Source organism: Cervus canadensis, chromosome 26 (assembly GCF_019320065.1).
Source record: "Cervus canadensis isolate Bull #8, Minnesota chromosome 26, ASM1932006v1, whole genome shotgun sequence".
Taxonomy (NCBI): Eukaryota; Metazoa; Chordata; class Mammalia; order Artiodactyla; family Cervidae; genus Cervus; species Cervus canadensis.
The window spans coordinates 21,919,293-21,939,515 of NC_057411.1; the positions used below are offsets into that span (position 1 = coordinate 21,919,293).

General features: G+C 38.3%; 1 protein-coding gene across 3 annotated transcripts in view; it reads right to left on the reverse strand.

The window, feature by feature from the left end:
* Window positions 1-11,104: 11,104 nt before the first annotated feature.
* Window positions 11,105-20,223, reverse strand: part of LOC122428427 (UDP-glucuronosyltransferase 2C1-like) — a 45,078-nt gene continuing 35,959 nt past the window's right edge. For all 3 annotated transcript variants that reach the window (XM_043448449.1, XM_043448447.1, XM_043448448.1), the window contains 2 exons: window positions 17,949-18,168; window positions 11,105-11,634 (listed from right to left, as the gene is read on the reverse strand). In XM_043448449.1, the coding sequence (XP_043304384.1) occupies window positions 11,355-11,634; window positions 17,949-18,168 (500 nt within the window). In that variant the 3' untranslated portion in view covers window positions 11,105-11,354. The remainder of the gene's footprint in view (window positions 11,635-17,948; window positions 18,169-20,223) is intronic.

Below are 20,223 nucleotides of genomic sequence, written 5' to 3' on the forward strand. Positions count from 1 at the left end.
TGCTTCCAAGAGTCTGCCTTAGCAATTTCTCTGCAAGCTAATCTCCAGTTCAGAGGTTTTGGAAAGCAAATAGATAAAGAAAAGCATGGATGATTTTGTGCTTCTGTGTACAATAAATCCAGTATCACTGTAAATGCTCTGGCTCTAGGGTAAGAGGAAATTACCTAGGATGTAGGGAGTTTGCAGATAAGAAAGCACCCTGTGTCAACACAGATACATTCTGATATATTTGAGCATTCCAAGCATTTCTTTCTGCATATTTTTACACCTATTTTATTAGCTCCATTTCACTTAGCTCACCTTTGTTCTTTTGACTGAAGTTATTCCTTCCTTTTTCCCTCTTTATATGAACATGAGCATCCTTGGAGTATAACTTTAGTCAGTTTAGTATAACTTTAGTCACTTTCCTTTGAGAATATTGCTTCTGAATATGATCATTTCCTTTCCTGAACATTTGTGACCTTCCTTCTATTCCTCTCACTTCTTCAACACTTCCTCAAAGCTTACTCTTCAAAAGAATTTATCCTCTAAGTACCTTCTTCTGAACTTCATTTTGTATCCTACTTTTGTAATTGAGGTATATTATATTAAAAATCTTACCAGGAATTCCCATCAAATCAGAAGCAGGAAGGGGAAGATGCATGTCATGGGATAGATTTGTTTTCATGATATCCATAATCTATTGACCTGAAATGAGAGGAGAATCTCTCTTAAGAGGATTTGGATATAGATTCTAAGCAAAACATTCATTCTGCCAGTGAAATAAGCTTTGATTTCCTGGACACTGAGGAAAGAGATAAAGGAAAAATATAGATTTGAAAATCTAGAAAAAGAAAGAGAACTGGATAGTGCATGCCTATGATGGAAGTATTACTTTTAGTTATGACTATTTTGGTTATAAAGTCCCTTATAAGTCCCTTTAGAACACAGAACAAGTCTCCCTGGGAGAGTAAAGAAGTGATGTTCACATAGTGATGTTTGTGCAGAGACTGAGTACTGACTAGTGTTTTGTCAAGAATAAAAGGTATGTATGGGGAATCTAGATTTAGAGAGCAATGTGAAAAAGCAAGGAAGCCTGAAGGAACACAGTTTCCTCCGATTATGAGAAGAAATTTACTGTGGTTATATAAATATTTGCTCTGTAATCTGTGAGGAGCCTTCAAAAGTTTCAAGTCCTGGAGAGATATTTCCTTATTTCATTTCTGAAAATTTCTTATGGCAGGTTGTGAGAATGTAGGTATGAGATGAAAGAACCCCACAAAAAGGGGCTAATCTGGAAAGTCTTAATATTTCCAGAGGAGAGGTAATTAGCACTTGAAAGAACGTGAAAATGAAAGTGCTAGTCACTCAGCCATGTCCAACTCTCTGTGACCCCATGGACTGTGGACCACCAGGCTCCTCTGTCCATGGAACTGTCTAGGCAAGAGTACTGGAGTGGTTTGCTATTCCCTCATCCAGGGAATCTTCCTGACCTAGGGATCTAACCCTGCTTGGAGTTAATGTTTGGGTTGCAAATCAAATGGTTTCTTGTTGAATTATTATTTCTCAGATTGATTTTATTTTAGCTTTCAGGATTTGTGTCTATGAGAAGACAAGAAGATCATTCCAGTGATCCATTTACAAAATGAGTCTTGGGTCTTAAGGTGTTCTGTTTCATATCACCATGTCTCTATAGAACCTGTTAATATAATGAAATATTTTCCTTCCATGATGGGAAGGACAGAATCATAAAATTTAATTTTGTATTAATTTATTAGTTCTTTTTATAATTTGCTGGTGTAATAACTTACTACACACTCAGAACTTTAAACTTTATAAATTTACTTCTTAGATCAGAAGTCTGATGGACTAAAATTCCAGGTGCTGGCACAGCTAAACATGTCTTTCTGGAGACTTAGGGGAAGAATCTGTTTCTTTTTCTTTCTCAGCTTCAGGAGGCTGCCTGTATTCCATGGTGCATTTCTCTCCTAGTTCCTACATTCCAACCCCTTCCCCTCCATTCCAAAATCAGCATCAGCAGATTGATTTCTTCTCATCTTGCTATTTTTCTGCTTCTCTGAAGCTAGGTAAAGTTCTCTACTTTTAAGAAAATTTGGATGTGATTAGATGGGCTCAGTCTGGATAATGCAAGATATTCTCTTCATCTGCAAAGTTCACTAAAATTCACCATGTGCGTTGGCATTTTCACAGTGTCTGGGGATTAGGGCTTAGATGTCTTCATCGGTCATTATTCTGCTAACCACAGTCTCTCCTCTGGGCCCCAGAGTTTCATGTTCATCACACAAGCAAAATATATTCACTTCATCCTTAGTTTTCTAAAAGTCTCAACACGTTACAACATGATCTTAAGATCCTAAATCTCCTCCTTTATTTCATCTCAGTCAGGTATGGGAGAAACTCTGGATATGATCCATTATAGAGCATAATCCCTCTCCTTTGAGTCTAACGAATGAGTTATCTGTCCCTCAAATATAATGATGACAGATCTAGCATAACACTACAGACACTGTTTCAAAGGAAGAGGAAATGGGGATAAAGTGGAACTTCCACCATTCCCTCTGGTTTGAATGATTCACACCTTCAGTGTCTCCAAAGAGTCTTTTGTGTGACCAAATACTCTGATCTTTTGATCATTCTGAAGTATCAAAGCAAAAGCTTTGATAACCACACACAGCAACTAAAGAGTTCACATGCTACAACTAAAGACACTGCATGTCACAACCTAAAATAAATAAATAAAAACCTTCATGTTGCAATGAAGACTGCATGGTCAAATAAATAAATTAGTAAATGAATGGGCAAGTGAAGAGACAGTAAATTCAGGAACCTATGGCTTAACATTTCTCTTGCCTCTTCCCACTTAAAATCAGAGAGGAACTATCCATCTTTAGACGGACTTTTGGTCTTTAATCGCCTTTCCACAATTTAAGTGGACTCATAGTGGCCCATGCCATCTGTCTTAGATGACACACTCAAGTATTCTATTCCCCACTTTATATGGTACTCAGTTAGAAAAAAGGAATATGAGCTGGGGCAGAGTTGAAAATCATTTCAACCTGGAATCAGAGCTTGTCGACTCAGCCTTTTACCAAACTCTGCACTGAGTAGCAAGTGCAGGACTTGTTGGAATGAGAGCAGGACTCCCTCTAGTGCTGCCTGCAGGCATCACCTTTTATTAGAAACCATTGCAATAAAGGGGTTTCCCAGGTGGCACTAGTGGTAAAGAAACCACCTGCCAATGTAGGTGACATAAGACACATGGGTTTGATCTCTGGGTCAGGAAGATCCCCTGGAGGAGGGCATGGCAACCCACTCCAGTGTTCTTGCTTGGAGAATCCCATGGAAAGAGGAGCCTATCAGGCTACAGTCCACAGAGTAGCAAAAAGTCAGACACTATTGAAGTGACGTAGCACATAGCACATTGGGATGAAGTCTGGTTGATGGATGAGTCTAGGCATTCATTCATTCCTGGTCATAATACTAACATCTCCTTCATAATTTATATTCATATAATTTTCTGAACACAAAGCAAAATTTGCAAAAGGGTTTTAAAAAGTATGGAACTGACTGCAAAAACTGACAGTGAAAGTCACTCGGTAGTGTCTGAGTCTTTGCAACCACATGGACTATACAGTCCATGGAATTCTCCAGGCCAGACTACTGGAGTGGGTAGCCCTTCCGTTATGCAGGGGATTTTCCCAACCCAGGGATGGAACCCAGGTCTCCCGCATTCAGGCAGTTTCTTTACCAGCTGAGCTACCAGGGAAGCTCAAAATATACTTGACTACACATGCATTTTAAAACTTTACCTCCTTTTACAATGTTGACTGGAAAAGATATGCACAACCTAAAAGCTGAGGGTTAGGTTTTATTTGGTGGAAATATTAGGACTTGAGCTGAGAGGCAGCATCTTTGGCAACTGGGGAGAAAGCTGACTCCAAGGAGGTAAGGGAGAAGCTAGGCTATATAACAAGTTTTGCAAAGAGGGACAGGTAATCTGAATATTAAAAGACTACTGTTAAAAGCCAAATTTCTCACATGAAAAGATTTAGCAATCTTCTATGTAATGGAAGTTGTAAGTCTCTGGGCTTGCTGAAATCATTTCATTCATATGCATCTAGCTATCAAAGGTCTCACAGAGACTGAATCAGACCTACCTTTGAGTGTTTGAGCGCCTCCTGCGGAGGCCTGGGAGAGTGCTTTGGGGACAGGCACTCTGGCTGCAGCAGATCTGGGACATGTAGCATGTGGCATTAGCCCTCTTGGAGGAGGTCTCCATTAGCCCCACCACAGAGCCACCGAGCAGACGACCCACAAACTGCAAGACAATTATACCAAAGAAATTCTCACACTGCTAAGAAAGTTCTAGGACCCACAACAGATTTCCCAACCTGGGAATTTGGCAAAGGGACTGAGAACCCCTAGGGAATTTGACTTTGGAGGCCAGTGGAATTTGACTACAGAACTTCCACAGGACCGGGGAAACAGGCTCTTGGAGGGCACACACACACAAAAAAAAAAACCTTGTTCTCACCAGGACCTAGGAGAAAGGAGCAGTGACCATACAAGGAACTGACCTAGACTTGCCTCTGAGTGTCCAGGAGTCTCTGGCGGAGGCATGGGTTGACAGTGGCCTGCTGTGAGGTCAGGGACATTGAAAACAGCAGTGAGGGCATAAGTCCTTTTGAAGGAGGTTGCCTGGAAAGGAGACAAGAACTAAACTGAAGCATATTAATTGTGGTAAAGGGTCCCTAGGATAGTGGGGTGGCTTCCCTTGATACAAAAATCATAATTTTACTGTCTGACAAATCCTTTAAGGGTGAAAGGTGCTTTTATTTCATGTTGCCATATGGGTTACTGATATCATATACAGTTTTATCTGAGTATTAAAGACTGTCTTTGTGTGAAAAGAACTGAGAATGAGATATTAGAATCTCAGTCTCCTTGGTTAAGTTTGGAGTCAGAAACTAGAACCTTTGTGCAACTGGAGTGGATTCAGAAGCAAAGAACTTGGGGAGGAAATAAAATTGAGAAGCAGAAGGTTAATAGTAATTCAACATATACTGCAGAACTTATAGTTCTCTATTTTATGAGTAGCAGACCTTTCTAAGTATCAATTGTATTACCATTTAAAATACAGCAGATAATCTCATAAACATAAGGAGTGTGATAAATCTGAAACACAGAAAATCATTATTTTTGGTTAAATAGATAAAACATGACAGAAAAAAGTGCTTTCTTCATTTTAAAAAGCAAGCAAGTTTGAAATTAAAAACCAAAAATATGAGTCATTTTTATAATGTATAGAATGTGACTTTGTGTTCACATATGTGTGTATATACACTTCACTGTTCAGTCACTCAGTCATATCCAACTCTATGTTACCCCATGGACTGCAGCACACCAGGCTTCCCTGACCTTCACCAACTCCTGGAGCTTGCCCAAACTCAGCTTGCCCTTGAGTCAGTGATGTCATCTAAACATCTCACTCTCTGTCGACTCCTTCTCCTCCTGCCTTCAATCTTTCTCAGCATCAGGTTCTTTTCTAATGATTCCGCTCTTTGCATCAGGTGGAAAAAGTATTGGAGCTTCACTTCAACATGAGTCCTTCCAAAAATATTCAGAGCTGATTTCCTTTAGGATTGACTAGTTTGAACTTTTTGCAGTCCGAATGATTCTAAAGAGTCTTCTCCAACACCACAGCTCAAATGCATGAATCCTTTCATGTTCAGGCTTCTTTATCATGCAACTCCCACATCCATACATGACTATTGGAAAAACCATAGCTTTCATTATATGAACCTTTGTTAGAAAAGTAGTGTATCTGTGTTTTAACACACTGTCTGGATTTGTTATAGCTTTACTTCCAAGGATCAAGCATCTTTTATTTTATGGCTGCAGTCATCACCTGTAGTGATTTTGGAGCCCCCAAAAATAAAGTCTGTCATGGTATCGCTTGTTTCCCCATCTATTTACCATGAAGTGGTGGAACCAGATGCCATGATCTTCATTTTTTTTATGTTGAGTTTTAAGTCAGCTTTTTCACTCTCCTCTTTCGCTTTCACCAAGAGGCTCTTTAGTTCCTCTTCATTTTCTGTCATAAGGGTGGTATCATCTGCTTATCTGAGGTTATTGATATTTATCCTGGCAATCTTGATTACAGCTTATGCTCCATCCAGCCAGGCATTTCACATGATGTACTCTGCATATAAGCTAAATAAGCAACGTAACAATATACAGCCTGTACGTACTCATTTCCTAGTTTGGAGCCAGTGTGTGTTCCATATCCGGTTGTAACTCTTGCTTCTTAATCTACATACAGATTTCTAAGAAGGCAGGTAAGGTGTATCAATTCATCTCTTGAAGAATTTTCCACTTTGTTGCCATCCACACAGTCAATGGCTTTAGAATAGTCATGAAGCATAAGTAGATGTTTTTCTGGAAATCTCTTGCTTTTTTTATCATCCAAAGGTTGTTGGAAATTTGATCTCTGGTTCCTCGGCCTTTTCTAAATTCAGCTTGAACTAAAAGTTTTTGGTTCTCACAGTACTGAAGCCCTGCTTGGAGAATTTTGAGCACTGCTTTGATAGCAAACTACCACACAATTGCACTCATCTCACACGCTGGTAAAGTAATGCTCAAAATTCTCCAAGCCAGGCTTCAGCAATACATGAACCGTGAACTTCCAGATGTTCAAGCTGGTTTTAGAAAAGGCAAAGGAACCAGATATCAAATTGCCAACATCCGCTGGATCATCAAAAAAAGAAAAGAGTTCCAGAAAAACATCTATTTCTGCTTATTGACTATGCCAAAGCCTTTAACTGTGTGGATTACAATAAACTGTGGAAAATTCTGAAGGATATGGGAATACCAGACCATCTGACCTGCCTCTTGAAAAACTTGTATGCAGGTCAGGAAGCAACATTTAGAACTGCACATGGAACAACAGACTGGTTCCAAATAGGCAAAGGCGTACATCAAGGCTGTATATTGTCACTCTGCTTATTTAACTTATATGCAGAGTACATCATGAGAAATGCTGGGCGGGAAGAAAAGCAAGCTGAAATCAAGATTGCTGCGAGAAATATCAATAACCTCAGATATGCAGATGACACCACCCTTATGGCAGAAAGTGAAGAAGAACTAAAGAGCCTCTTGATGAAAGTGAAAGAGGAGAGTGAAAATGTTGGCTTAAAGCTCACCATTCAGAAAACTAAGATCATGGCATCTGGTCCCATCACTTCATGGCAAATAGATGGGGAAACAGTGGAAACTGTGGCTGACATTATTATTTTTTTTTTTTTTTTGGCTCCAAAATCACTGCAGATGGAGATTGCAGCCATGAAATTAAAATACACTTACTCCTTGGAAGAAAAGTAATGACCAACCTAGACAGCATATTAAAAAGCAGAGACATTACTTTGCCAACAAAGGTCCGTCCTGTCAAGGCTATGGTTTTACCGGTAGTAATATATGGATGGGAGAGCTTGACTATAAAGAAAGCTGAGCGCCAAAGAATTGATGCTTTTGAATTGTGGTGTTGAAGACTCTTGAGAGTCCCTTGGACTGCAAGGAGATCCAATCAGTCCATCCTAAAGGAGATCAGTCCTGGGTGTTCATTGGAAGGACTGATGCTGAAGCTGAAACTCCAGTACTTTGGCCACCTCATGCGAAGAGTTGACTCATTGGAAAAGACCCTGATGCTGAGAGGGATTGGGGGCAGGAGGAGAAGGGGACAACAGAGGATGAGATGATTGGATGGCATCACCAACTCAATGGACGTGGGTTTGGGTGAACTCCGGGTGTTGGTGATGAACAGGGAGGCTTGGCGTGCTGCGGTTCTTAGGGTCACAAAGAGTCGGATACAACTGAGTGACTGAACTGAACTGAGATGAGTGCAGCTGTGTTTTAGTTTCAACATCTTTTGTCATTGCCCTTCTTTGAGATTGAAATGAAAACTGACCTTGTCCAGTCCTGTGGTCACTACTGGGTTTTCCAAGTTTGCTGGAATATTGAATGCAGCACTTTCACAGCACCATCTTTTAGGATTTGAAATAGTTGAGGTGGAATTTGTTCATAGTGACACTTCCTAAGGCCCACTTGACTTTGTACTCCAGAATGTCTGGCTCTAAGTGAGTGATCACACCATTATGGTTATCTGGGTCATTAAGATCTTTTTTGTATAGTTCTGTGTTTTCTTGCCCCCTTTTCTTATTATCTTCTGCTTCTGTTATGCCCATGCCTTTTCTCTCCTTTATTGAGCCCATCTTTGCATGAAATGTTCCCTTGGTATCTCTAATTTTCTTGAAGAGATCTCTAATCTTTACCATATTATTGTTTTGCTCTATTTCTTTGTATTGATCACTTAGGAAGGTTTTCTTATCTCTCCTTGGTGTTTTTTAGAACTCTGCATTCAAATGGGTATATCTTTCCTTTTTTCCTTTGCCTTTAGCATGTATTCTTTTCTCAGCTATTTGTAAGGCCTCCTCAGACAACCATTTTGCCTTTTTGCATTTCTTCTTAGAGATGGTTTGGATCATTGCCTCCTGTACAAATTTACGAACCTCCATCCATAGTTCTTCAGGCACTCTATCTATCAGATATGATCCTTTGAATCTATTTGTCACTTCACTGTATAATCATAAGGGATTTATTTAGGTCATACTTGAATGGCCTAGTGATTTTTCCCTACTGTCTTCAGTTTATGTCTGAATTTTGTAATAAGAAGTTCATGATCTGAGCCACATGTATAAAATATTTTCATCCCCCTATTAGCATTTTCGAGCTTCCCAGTTGGCATTAGTGTTAAAGAGCCCACCTGCCAATGCAGGAGACCTAAGAGACTCAGATTCAATCCCTGGATCGGGAAGATACCCTGAGGGGCGGTGGAGTGGGGGGTGGGAAATGGCAACCTGCTTCAGTATTCTTGCCTGAACAGAGAAGCCTATCAGGCTACAGTCCATAAGGTCATAAAGAGTCAGACACAAATGAAGTGTCTTAGCACAGCACAGCACATTAATGTTTTCTATTGTCATGACTGAGAAGAAACTTGAGCAGGATTTCATAAAATAGTCACATATCAAGTGTAAATATTTTAAAAAATAAAGTATATTAAAGCTTGCTATTTTAACTGACAAGAAAGATCAGAGATCATCAAACTCCTGAAAAATATTTTATCAAACTTAAAGTGGAAATATATGACATGTTACAAAGGTTTAGCTTGTGCATACCTAAAATCACTGCCATGTTGTTAATGTATTTAATATAATAATGTATAGATATTTAAATAGGTGAAAATTGTGGTTAAGAAAAACATTGGTCTCTACATGATATAAATTATTCATTTATTTGTTATGGTAGTTCTTTTGAATAAACTCAGAAATTGTTCAAGGTATCCATATCGTGAGTTTGCTTAACCTCTTTATGCTACCTCATTTGGTTATTAAAAAAAAAAAAAAGTGATGGTATACCTTGACATTGGTGGAAAGTAACAAAAGATTAAATTATGATTTTAAACAATATTTTAGGAAAATACATTATCTTATTGCCAGAATATAGCACTTGGTAAATTGTAGGTTTGATTACATTAATTTTATCATAAGCAAGACAAAATTATGTTTACCCTTTTTAAACTGTATACCTTAACTCATTATAATTAATTATTCAAAACATCATACAATTGAGAAAATCTCTTTATAGTTAATTCCACATCTAAAAATAAATTTATCTTTACCTTGTTGTTATTTGTGCCACTGTTGTTGTAAAAAGCAGATAACTGCCCAAGTGATTTATAATTATTCTAAGATACAGATGCAAGCTTGGATTATAAATATCAAAAGCTGTGGTAGATCATTTAATGAACTTGATTACCACTGTGTAATGCTATCACAGTAAGACCGAATAGTTTTTTGATCTCAAGGTCAAAACATACTGGAGGATAGATCTCAAGGGCAACATACTGGAAGATAGATTTTTTTAGAAAAGAAAGGAAAAGACTTCTTTATTTTTATTAAAAATCATCTTTTATCCTCATGTTACTGCAGAGTTCTGGCTGACACTAGTTAATAAGACGTCTAGGTACTTGTGCTTAGTTTAGTGGTCACAGTACAGTTCATGAGAGGACCAGGAAAAGTGATGAGACAAAGGAAAAGGAAGAAATGCGCAAACTCCCGGGTTTCCATTTATTGGAGAAATTATCCACATAGCAAATAGCATTTTTGAGAAATACATATTCCTCCAAAAGTATTTGCAGTGTGGCTTTTTAGTAGTTTGCTGCTTCTTTTTTACTTATGTACTTTGTAAATAAAATTAATGTAGGAAGAATTAAATAGATTTTTAAGTTAATTTAAAAGGGTAGGTATTAAATTCTAATCATTTACTTTTGCTCTATTGTACCATCAACCTTGCTAACATATGATAATCAGCTAGTTCTCTGAAGCCAGGAAGGGATATTCATATAATACAAATGAAGTATTATCGCTATTAATATCCAAATGAAGGGGAATCTTGAAATGAAAGATGGAAAATAGTGTTTACAAACGGGAAAAAGTCTGCTGTGTCATCTGAAAGAAAACTGATGGTGTAAAATGTGCTTTAAGGCTTCCCAGGTGGGGCTAGTGGTAAAGAACTTGCCTATGGATGCAGGAGACATAAGAGATGCAGGTTCGATCCTTGGGTTGAGAAGATCCCCTGGAGAAGGGAATGACAACCAGCTCCTGTATTTCTTGCCTGGAGATTCCCATGGACAATGGAGCCAGGTAGACTACAGTCCAGGGTGCCGCAAAGAGTCGGACATGATTGAAGTGACTTAGCAGGCAGCAGGCAGCAAAATGTGCGGTACCGCAGAGTAGAAACTCAGACTCTCCTGACCATCCTGACTGGAAGGGAAGCTCTGGCTAGACTGTACTCTACACTACTCCTTGTCCAGTTTCTTTAGAGAGTGAGTAATAATGAGTAGACACTGAACCCAAAATCATGTTAGATCTTCAGGAAATATTCAATATGTTCAATACTGAAAATAGAATTAATCATTATGTTCCTAAGACCTCAAACAGCAGCTCAACTGGTTGAAATAAAATTGATAAATAAAACACTGAGCCTTTAATGGTAGTAACTTCCATTTGTTTAATTGTTTACATTCTCTTTTTCAAGAATAGATTATTTTAAAGTTTATTTCTGAATCATGTGGCATATTTGGGGAGTAAGTCTTTGATTTTTGGCTTGGTAAACTGAGGAATGGACAAGAATCCAGTGGAGTAGGAGAGGAATCTATACTAATCAATGGCTGGTTACTTCAATGAACCATTCCAAGGATTCCAGGTCAACTGCTTAAAAAAAAAAAAAAAAAAAAAATGCTACTCTCTCTTTTTCTTCTTTGCAGTTTTACCAAACTTCCAGCAAAAAAGCAGGCAACATTTAGTGACCAGGAATGCAACAGTGGCCACACAAGCTAGCAGGAAGCCAATCACATCCAAAGAGTGGTGCTGGTACCAGGTGAGGTCATGGAAGGCTGGGCGAAGGTGCTTGGCTCCTTTGTGGCGCATGATAAACTCAACCCAGAAGACTGCTCGGTCCAGGGGTTTCACAGGCTGATCATGGTGAATTCTTGATAACTTCATAGCGTTCTCTTTATAGCTAAAATTGAATATATAAATAACAACTTGAAAAGTTTATTAAGGACACCATATATCTAAAACTGTTGTATATTGTTAAAAGTATATTGCGTAATTATATGATCAGTTGTGTGATAAATGATATCACTGAGACTACAGAAAGCATATGACAATTTGTTTCCTCTTGAGATATTTCTAGATATGATGGCCTATCAGTTGGAATGTGTTTGATGCCTTATAGTCTCAGTAATTACTGGAGGCAGGAGAGAAAATAATTGCCAGTTGGAAATAGTATTCTGGAAGTACAGAAATAGGAATGGATTAATATGTAGCTTGAGAATATAGAATTTTGATCTCACTTGCTGAGTGTGGCATTGGGAACATGATAGTGTCAGGAAGCAGCATTGAGGGCAGATCTGTGAAAAAGGAATCCTTCTCTCACCCTTTCACTCTTCCCCAGGTTCGATCTGGAGTATCAGTGTTAACAAGACTTCAACAGTAACAGGAAATGGTTTTGGTCTGTGATCTCCATGGTCCTGACATTCCAGATGCAAACAAAAAGCTTCATGTGACCCTCTGGGCAAGAAGTAGGGCCTGAGACTGAATACATGCTGCAATTTTTGCTTCAGGCTACCGAGGGCTGCACATGCAGTGGTGAGATGGAAGGATGGCAATTGTTAGAACACAAATCTTTCTAACTTCTGTCAAGGAACAGACCAGGGTTTTGGTTTAAAGCTTTGAATGGCTGACTTAGAAGCAAGATTTCCTTGGGTTTGTGAAGGAGGGGGATTATTCACCCACACTGAAGTGCAGTCATCATTGATAGAAAATATGGAACATTACCTTGTAAAAAATGGTGGAACAGCATGTAAAAAGTTCTGAGGAAGAGAACTATAAACCAGAAAATCTTAAACAAAACCCTTTTCCCCTTTGGTTTTAAAAAACCAGGCAGGACTTTCTAAATACACAAGAATATAAGGAATAAGTATCTCTGAATACATCTCAGGAAAACAAACAATATCAACAGAAGTTCCAAGACAGACACAGTAACAAAATATTTATCAGATAAAAAGTTAATAAAATGAATTGAAAAACTATGATAAAGCACAAATTGCATCATTAAATCAATATAAATCTGAAACAAATGCTAAATGATATTGGAAATTATGGTCACAGACAAGATGTGCACATTGTCAACTTTGATAATATACACTGATACTATAGCAAACTAATCTAAGATGTGATGTTTAAAGCACACTGATGGGACCTGGGGCCAGTTTTACAGAGTGATGTAAGTCAGAAAGAGGAAATTAAGCATCATCTATTAATATTGGAACCTAGAAAAAAATGTACTGGTAACCCCACTTGTACAATAGGAATAGAAATGCAGACATAGAGAACACACTTGTGGATACAGCCAGGGTAGGAAGGGTTGGGATGAACTGAAAGAGTAACACTGACATATATACACACCATGTGTAAAGTAGATAAAGCCAGTTAGAAGCTGCTGTGTAACCCAGGAAGCTCAACCTGGTGCTCTGGGGTTTCCTAGGTGGCTCAGTGGAAAAAAAAAAAATTGCCTGCCAATGCAGGAGATGCAGTAGACTGAGGTTTGATCCCTGGGTCAGAAGATTCTCTGGAGAAGGAAATGGCAACCCACTCCAGTAATCTTGCCTGGAGATTTCCATGGACAGAGGAGCCTGACGGGCTGCAGTCCATGGGGTCACAAAGACTCGGACATAACTGAGCAACACACACAGACACAGAGATGGGATGGGATGGGGGTAAGAGGGAGGCTCAAGAGGGAGGGAATATAAGTATACTTAAGGATGATTCACACTGTTGGACAGTACTAACCAATATGACATTGTAAAGCAATTATTCTCCAATTAAAAATAAGTTAAACTGAAAAGAGAGATACTGATAGGAAGTTAAGTGACTTTAGTGAAAAGCCATTCAATACTGAAAAAAATGAAATATTTTAAAAATTATTTTAATCTTTAATGTCAATGCTTATTTACAGATTTATGTAAAATTTTTAGTAAGAATTTATCTGCTATTAAAGAAATATTTATCCCAGCCTGGCAATTCTTTTAATTTTAATATAGTTTCTTTTTCCAAAGAATATATTTGTTTTATTTGTATGAAATAGAATTACATAATAAATGTAATCTTTCATTATTGATAATTTATTTGTTTGTGATTACAGCTAATCACCATGTTGTAAAAAGTTCCTCCAGAACTTATTTATTTTATTACTCAAACCTGTGCCCTGTTATTCACAGCTTGCCTCACCAGTCTCCCAAGTCCTAGGCCCTGAAAACACCACTCTGCTCTCTGAATTTCTAGATTACATGTATAAGTGACATTGAATAATATTTGTTGTTCACTGTCTGACTTACTTCACTTAGCACAATGCCATGTTTTCATGAATGACAGTATTTCCTTTGTCCTATTTGCTGAATAATGTTCCTTTACATACATATACCACATCTTTATTCATCCACTGACAAACACAGGTTTTAGTCATATCTTCATTACCATGAATCATGCTGCAATTAGCACTGGGGTGAAGATATCTCTTCCATATTCTGTTTTCATTCCCTTAGATATATATCCAGAAATGAGATTACTCAGTCTTACTGAATCAATTTCTCTGAAAGTTATTCAGTCATGTCCAATTCTTTGCTACCCCAGGATCTATACAGTCCATGGAATTCTCCAGGCCAGAATAATGCACTGGGTAGTCGTTCCCTTCTCCAGGGGATCTTCTCAACCCAGGGATCGAACCCAGCTCTGCCACATTGCAGGCAGATTCCCTACCAGCTGTGCCCCAGGGGAAGCCCAAGAATACTGGAGTGGGTAACCTATTTCTTCTCCAGTGAATCATCTAGTAGTTCTATTGTTAATCTTTTGAGGAGTTCCCATACTAGTTTCCATAAGGACTGTATCAAATTACATTCCCACCTGGAGTGCACTGGAGTTCCTCTTTTTCTACATCCTCACCAATACTTCTTAGACCTTGTATTTTGATGATGACCATTCTAACAGTTTCAAGCTGGTTTGAAACTCAGTATTCAAAAAACTAAGACCACAGCATTCAGTTCTATCACTTCATCTCAAATAGAAGGGGAACAATTGGAAGCAGTGGTAGATTTAACTTTCTTGGGCTCCAAAATCACTACAGACAGTGACTGCAGCCATGAAATTAAATAAAAGAAGCTTGCTCCTTGGAAGGAAAACTATGATAAACATAGACAGTGTATTAAAAAGCAGAGACATCACCTTGCCAACAAAGGTCCACATTGTCAAAGCTATGATTTTTCCAGTAGTCATGTATGAATGTTATTTTGTGCATGTGTGCTCAGTCAAGTCTGGCTCTTTGAGACTCCATGGACTGTAGCCCTCCCAGGCTCCTCTGTCCAAGGAATTATCCAAACAAGAATACTTGAGTGGATTGCTATTTTCTACTCCAAGGAATCTTCTCAACTCAGGGATTGAACCTGCATCTCCTGTGGCACGTGCATTGACACATGGATTCTTTACCACTGGACCATAAAGAAGGTTGAGCACCAAAGATTTGATGCTTTTAATTGTGGTGCTAGAGAAGACTCTTGAGAGTCTCTTGAACCACAAGGAGATCAAACCAGTCAATCTTAATGAAATCAGCTCTGAATATTCACTGGAAGGGCTGGTGCTGAGGCGGAAACTCCAATACTGTGGCCACCTGATGTGAAGAGCCGACTCATTAGAAAAAACCCTGATACTGGTGCAGATTGAAGGCAAAAGGAGAAGGGGGTAGCAGAGGATGAGATGGTTAGATAGCATCACCAACTCAATGGACATGAATTTGAGAAAACTTTGGGAGGCAGTGGAGGACAGAGGAGACTGGCAAGCCGCAGTCTGTAGGGTCGCAGAGCTGGACACAACTTAGTGAATGAACAGCATCAACAACAATTTTAACAGGTATGAGGTGGGATTTTGATTTGTATTTCCTGATGCTTAGTGACTTGAAGCCCCTTTTCATGAACCTGTTGGCCATTTGCATGTTTTCTTTGGGAAAACATTTATTCATACCTCTGCTCATTTAAAAAAAATTTTTTTTTTTTGCTATTGAATAATGAGTTCCTTATATCATTTGTACATTAATCTCTTATCAGATGTATACTTTTCAAAGTGTTCTCCAATTTTGTGGATTCCCTTTCATTTTATAGATCATTTTGAGAGGGTAACAGGCAGGAAGGCCAGGGGTCTCCAAACAGAGGAAATAGGCTGCAAGTGCCAGACATTTTTTTCTCTCTTAAGCGGAAGGAGGAAACAAACCAGCGATATTTTTTTCTTCTCTATACAAATTTAAAAGGATGTTTCTCTTAAAATGCTGTGTTGCCATGACACCTGGTTTCACCTGAAGCTAACTATTCTCAAACCTTGAGTTAACCAATACATTTTTTTATGGAAATGTTTGTCTTAAGATATGCTAATTTACCCCAGACTCTGTAAGTTCCGCCAAATGGCCTAACCTACTTACTCAGATATTGTTTCCCTAATCTATGTAAATGAAACTATTTGTTTGGGAATCTGCCCTTCTACAAGATTCAAGTCAATCATTTTATGGCCGGGGATGAATTATCTGGTGCCATTCTAAATTTTAAGACATTCGTTTCTTTTCATTAACAGACTGTGAGTGACTATATAACATACAGCTAAAGACTAGAAGGGGGGTACTCTTTCTACCCCCTTCTGATGCCTATGTCAGAAGCTTTCTCTATCTCCTTTATACTTTAATAAAACTTTATTACACAAAAGCTCTGAGCGATCCAGCCTCGTCTCTGGCCCCGGATTTAATTCATCTCCTCCGGAGGCCAAGAATCCCGGCGTCTTACCGTTTAGCAACAACCTTTCAATTTCTTTTGCTGTGCAGAAGTTTTTGAGCTTGATACAGCCCCACCTATTGAGGTTTGCATTGGTTCCTTGTATTTTTGGTGTCCCAAATATCCCAAAATTTGTTTCTAAGACCCTGTCAAGGAACTTTTCCTCCTGTTTTAAGATAGCAGCTTTATAGTTTCAGGTCTTTTGCTTAAGTCTTTAGTCTATTTCTAGTCAATTTGTGTAAGTAATGTAATATAGGGGTCCAAATTTCACTCTCCTGCATATAATTATTTAGTTTCCCCACTATTACTTATTGAATAGATAACACTTTTCCTATTAAGTATTCTTCATTTTTTTTTTTCCCAAATATTTTTCAACTTTACATATGAGGGTTTGTTTCAGGCCTCTCAATCCTTTCCATTGGTCTGTATGTCTATTTTTATTCCAATGGCATCTTTTTTAAATTACTATAGCTTGGTAGTACAGTTTGAAATAAGAAGTGGGATGCCTCCAACTTCATTATTTCTTGGGATTGCTTTGGCTGTTTGTGATCTCTTGTGGTTGCATACAAATTTAGAATTTGTTTTTCTATTTCTGTGCCCCAGAAGGCTTTAGAAATTGGTTACTCAACCCATTCTTCTTTTTCTGCCAAGGAATTCTTTCTAGCTGAAAGTTCTCTCTCAGTGATGAGTAATGCTGGCTTGGGGATGATGCTGGTAAAATAAAACTGTCATCATTCTGTTCTTGTGTGATTTATCTCAGTTTTTTTTTGTTGTTGTTGTTCTACTGTGTTGCTAAAATTTCTTACATGGCATTTAGGGCACTCCCAGAAATTATTTTGTTCATGAATAGTGTCTAACTGTTGTTCTTTGTCAAGGAATGAGGAGGCTGGGGTCTTCTCTACCTCCATTTGGATCTCAATTTTCCTTCATTCTCTTTCTCTGGTTTTAATTTAAAATAAATCCAATATAAGAAATTTTTAACTAACAAATATAGTTCTATTTTTTAAGAAAATTCATTATATTATTTTCTATTTATAAATTAGCACAAGGAAATAACAGGTTTCTAAACTGTCATTAATTATAGCTACATGAGGAGAGTTGAGTGAGTTTTTATTTTTATTTACCTTTGTTTTTGTCATATTGCCTAAACTCTTTATAGTGATAATATCTACAATTTTTAAGAGGGTTATAAATAAAAGTACTATTATTAATAGAAATGTGTATGTTTTCAACAATAGCTCATTTTCTTTAAATAAATGTAGTATTTCTTCAAGGTTGTAATCTATCACCCATTAGTGGTAGGTGACAAAGTACTTCCACAACATTTAGGAAGCATAAAATCTAATTTGCTACTAGGTATGTGCTGGTGATTATGCAAAAGTTATTAATTAAAAAATTTATGAAACTGATTATTCTTCAAGAAACAAGATGCTCCTTCTTAGAAAAGAATATAAACTCTACTCACAAAGGGTTGTTAATAACTGCTTTCAAAGCATTAAGCAGATCTGCACTTGTCATTCTTTGCAAGTCTACTTCAACAGCTGCCCCTTTGGCTTTCATACGAGCAACATTATCATGCTGGTCACCAAACATAGGAATTCCAACCATAGGGACCCCGTGGTAAATAGCTTCATAGATCCCATTGGTTCCACAGTGAGTGATAAAAGCTCTGGTTTTGGGATGACCTAAAAATTAAAAAAAAAAAAAAAATTATTCTAAGTTGTAAGAATGTCAGAAACAGAAAATCATGATACCTTCATAAATCATTAATTCTATTAAATGACATCTTCTATATAATTCTGTGCCATGAGGCCTCATACAAATTCTAATAGGCTCCAAAGAAAGCAGCAATTAATTAGTCCAGGCTAAGAATAATTAGCATAATTATAATATATACATAAGTGTATATATATATATATATATATATGCACAATTTGGGGGGTCTCCAAAATCACTGCATATGGTGATTGCAGTCATGAAATTAAAAGATGCTTACTCCTTGGAAGGAAAGTTATGACCAACCTAGAGAGCATATTAAAAAGCAGAGACATTACTTTGCCAACAAAGGTCCTTCTAGTCAAGGCTATGGTTTTTCCAGTGGTCCTGAATGGATGTGAGAGTTGGACTCTAAAGAAAGCTGAGCGCTGAAAACTTGATGCTTTTGAACTGTGGTGTTGGAGAAGACTCTTGAGAGTCCCTTGGACTGCAAGAAGATCCAACCAGTCCATCCTAAAGATCATCAGTCCTGGGTGTTCATTGGAAGGACTCATGCTGAAGCTGAAACTCCAACACTTTGGCCACCTCATGTGAAGAATTGACTCATTGGAAAAGACCCTGATGCTGGGAGGGATTGGGGGCAGGAGGAGAAGGGGATGACAGAGGATGAGATGGCTGGATGCCATCACCGACTCGATGGACATGGGTTTGGGTAGACTCCAGGAGTTTGTGATGGACAGGGAGGCCTGGCGTGCTGCGATTCATGGGGTCGCAAAGAGTCGGACATGACTGAGTGACTGAACTGAACTGAACTGAAGTATAATTAGTGATTATAGCATGTAAGTCTTTCTAGAGACAATTGAGAAGTTTCCTGCAGAATAAACGATGAAGAGTATTTGTCATTTGACAAGCTGTTGGAGGTAGAACATATCAATAAAAAAGAATGGAGGGACTGAAGAAACCAAATATTTTTGTTAGTGGGAAAATATTTTTGTTTTTGGGAAAGGGGTGGTGAGATGTACAGGGTTTCACTACCAGAATGTTAGCATCAGTTCAGTTCAGTTCAGCTGCTCAGTCGTGTCCAACTCTTTGCGACTCCGTGGACTGCAGCTCGAGTCAAGCTCTCACATCCGTACATGACCACTAGAAAAACCATAGCCTTGACTAGACGGACCTTTGTTGGCAAAGTAATGTCTCTGCTTTTTAATACGCTGTCTAGTTTGGTCATAACCTATCTTCCAAGGAGTAAGCATCTTTTAATTTCATGGCTGCAAATACCATCTGCAGCAATTTTGGAACCTCCAAAAATAAAGTCTGCCACTGTTTCCACTGTTTCCTCATCTATTTGCCATGAAGTGGTGGGACCAGACGCCATGATCTTAGTTTTCTGAATGCTGAGTTTAAGTCAACTTTTTCACTCTCCTCTTTCACTTTCATCAAGAGGCTTTTTAGTTCCTCTTCACTCTCTGCCATAATGGTGGTGTCATCTGCATATCTCAGGTTATGGATATTTCTCCCAGCAATCTTGATTCCAGCTTGTGCTTCATACATTCCAGTGTTTCTCATGATGTATTCTGCATATAAGTTAAATAAACAGGGTGACAATATACAGCCTTGACGTACTCCTTTTCCTATTTGGAACCAGTCTATTGTTCCATGTCCAGTTCTAACTGTTGCTTCCTGACCTGCATATAGGTTTCTCAAGAGGCAGGTCAGGTGGTCTGGTATTCCCATCTCTTTCAGAATTTTCCACAGTTTATTGTGATCCACACAGTCACAGGCTTTGGCATAGTCAATAAAGCAGAAATAGATATTTTTCTGGAACTCTCTTGCTTTTTTGATGATCCAGCAGATGTTGGCAATTTGATCTCTGGTTCCTCTGCCTTTTCTTTAACCAGTTTAAATATGTGGAAGTTCACAGTTCATGTATTGCTGAAGCCTAGCTTGGAGAATTTTGAGCATTACTTTGCTAGTGTGTGAGATGAGTGCAATTGTGTGATAGCTTGAGCATTGCCTTTCTTTGG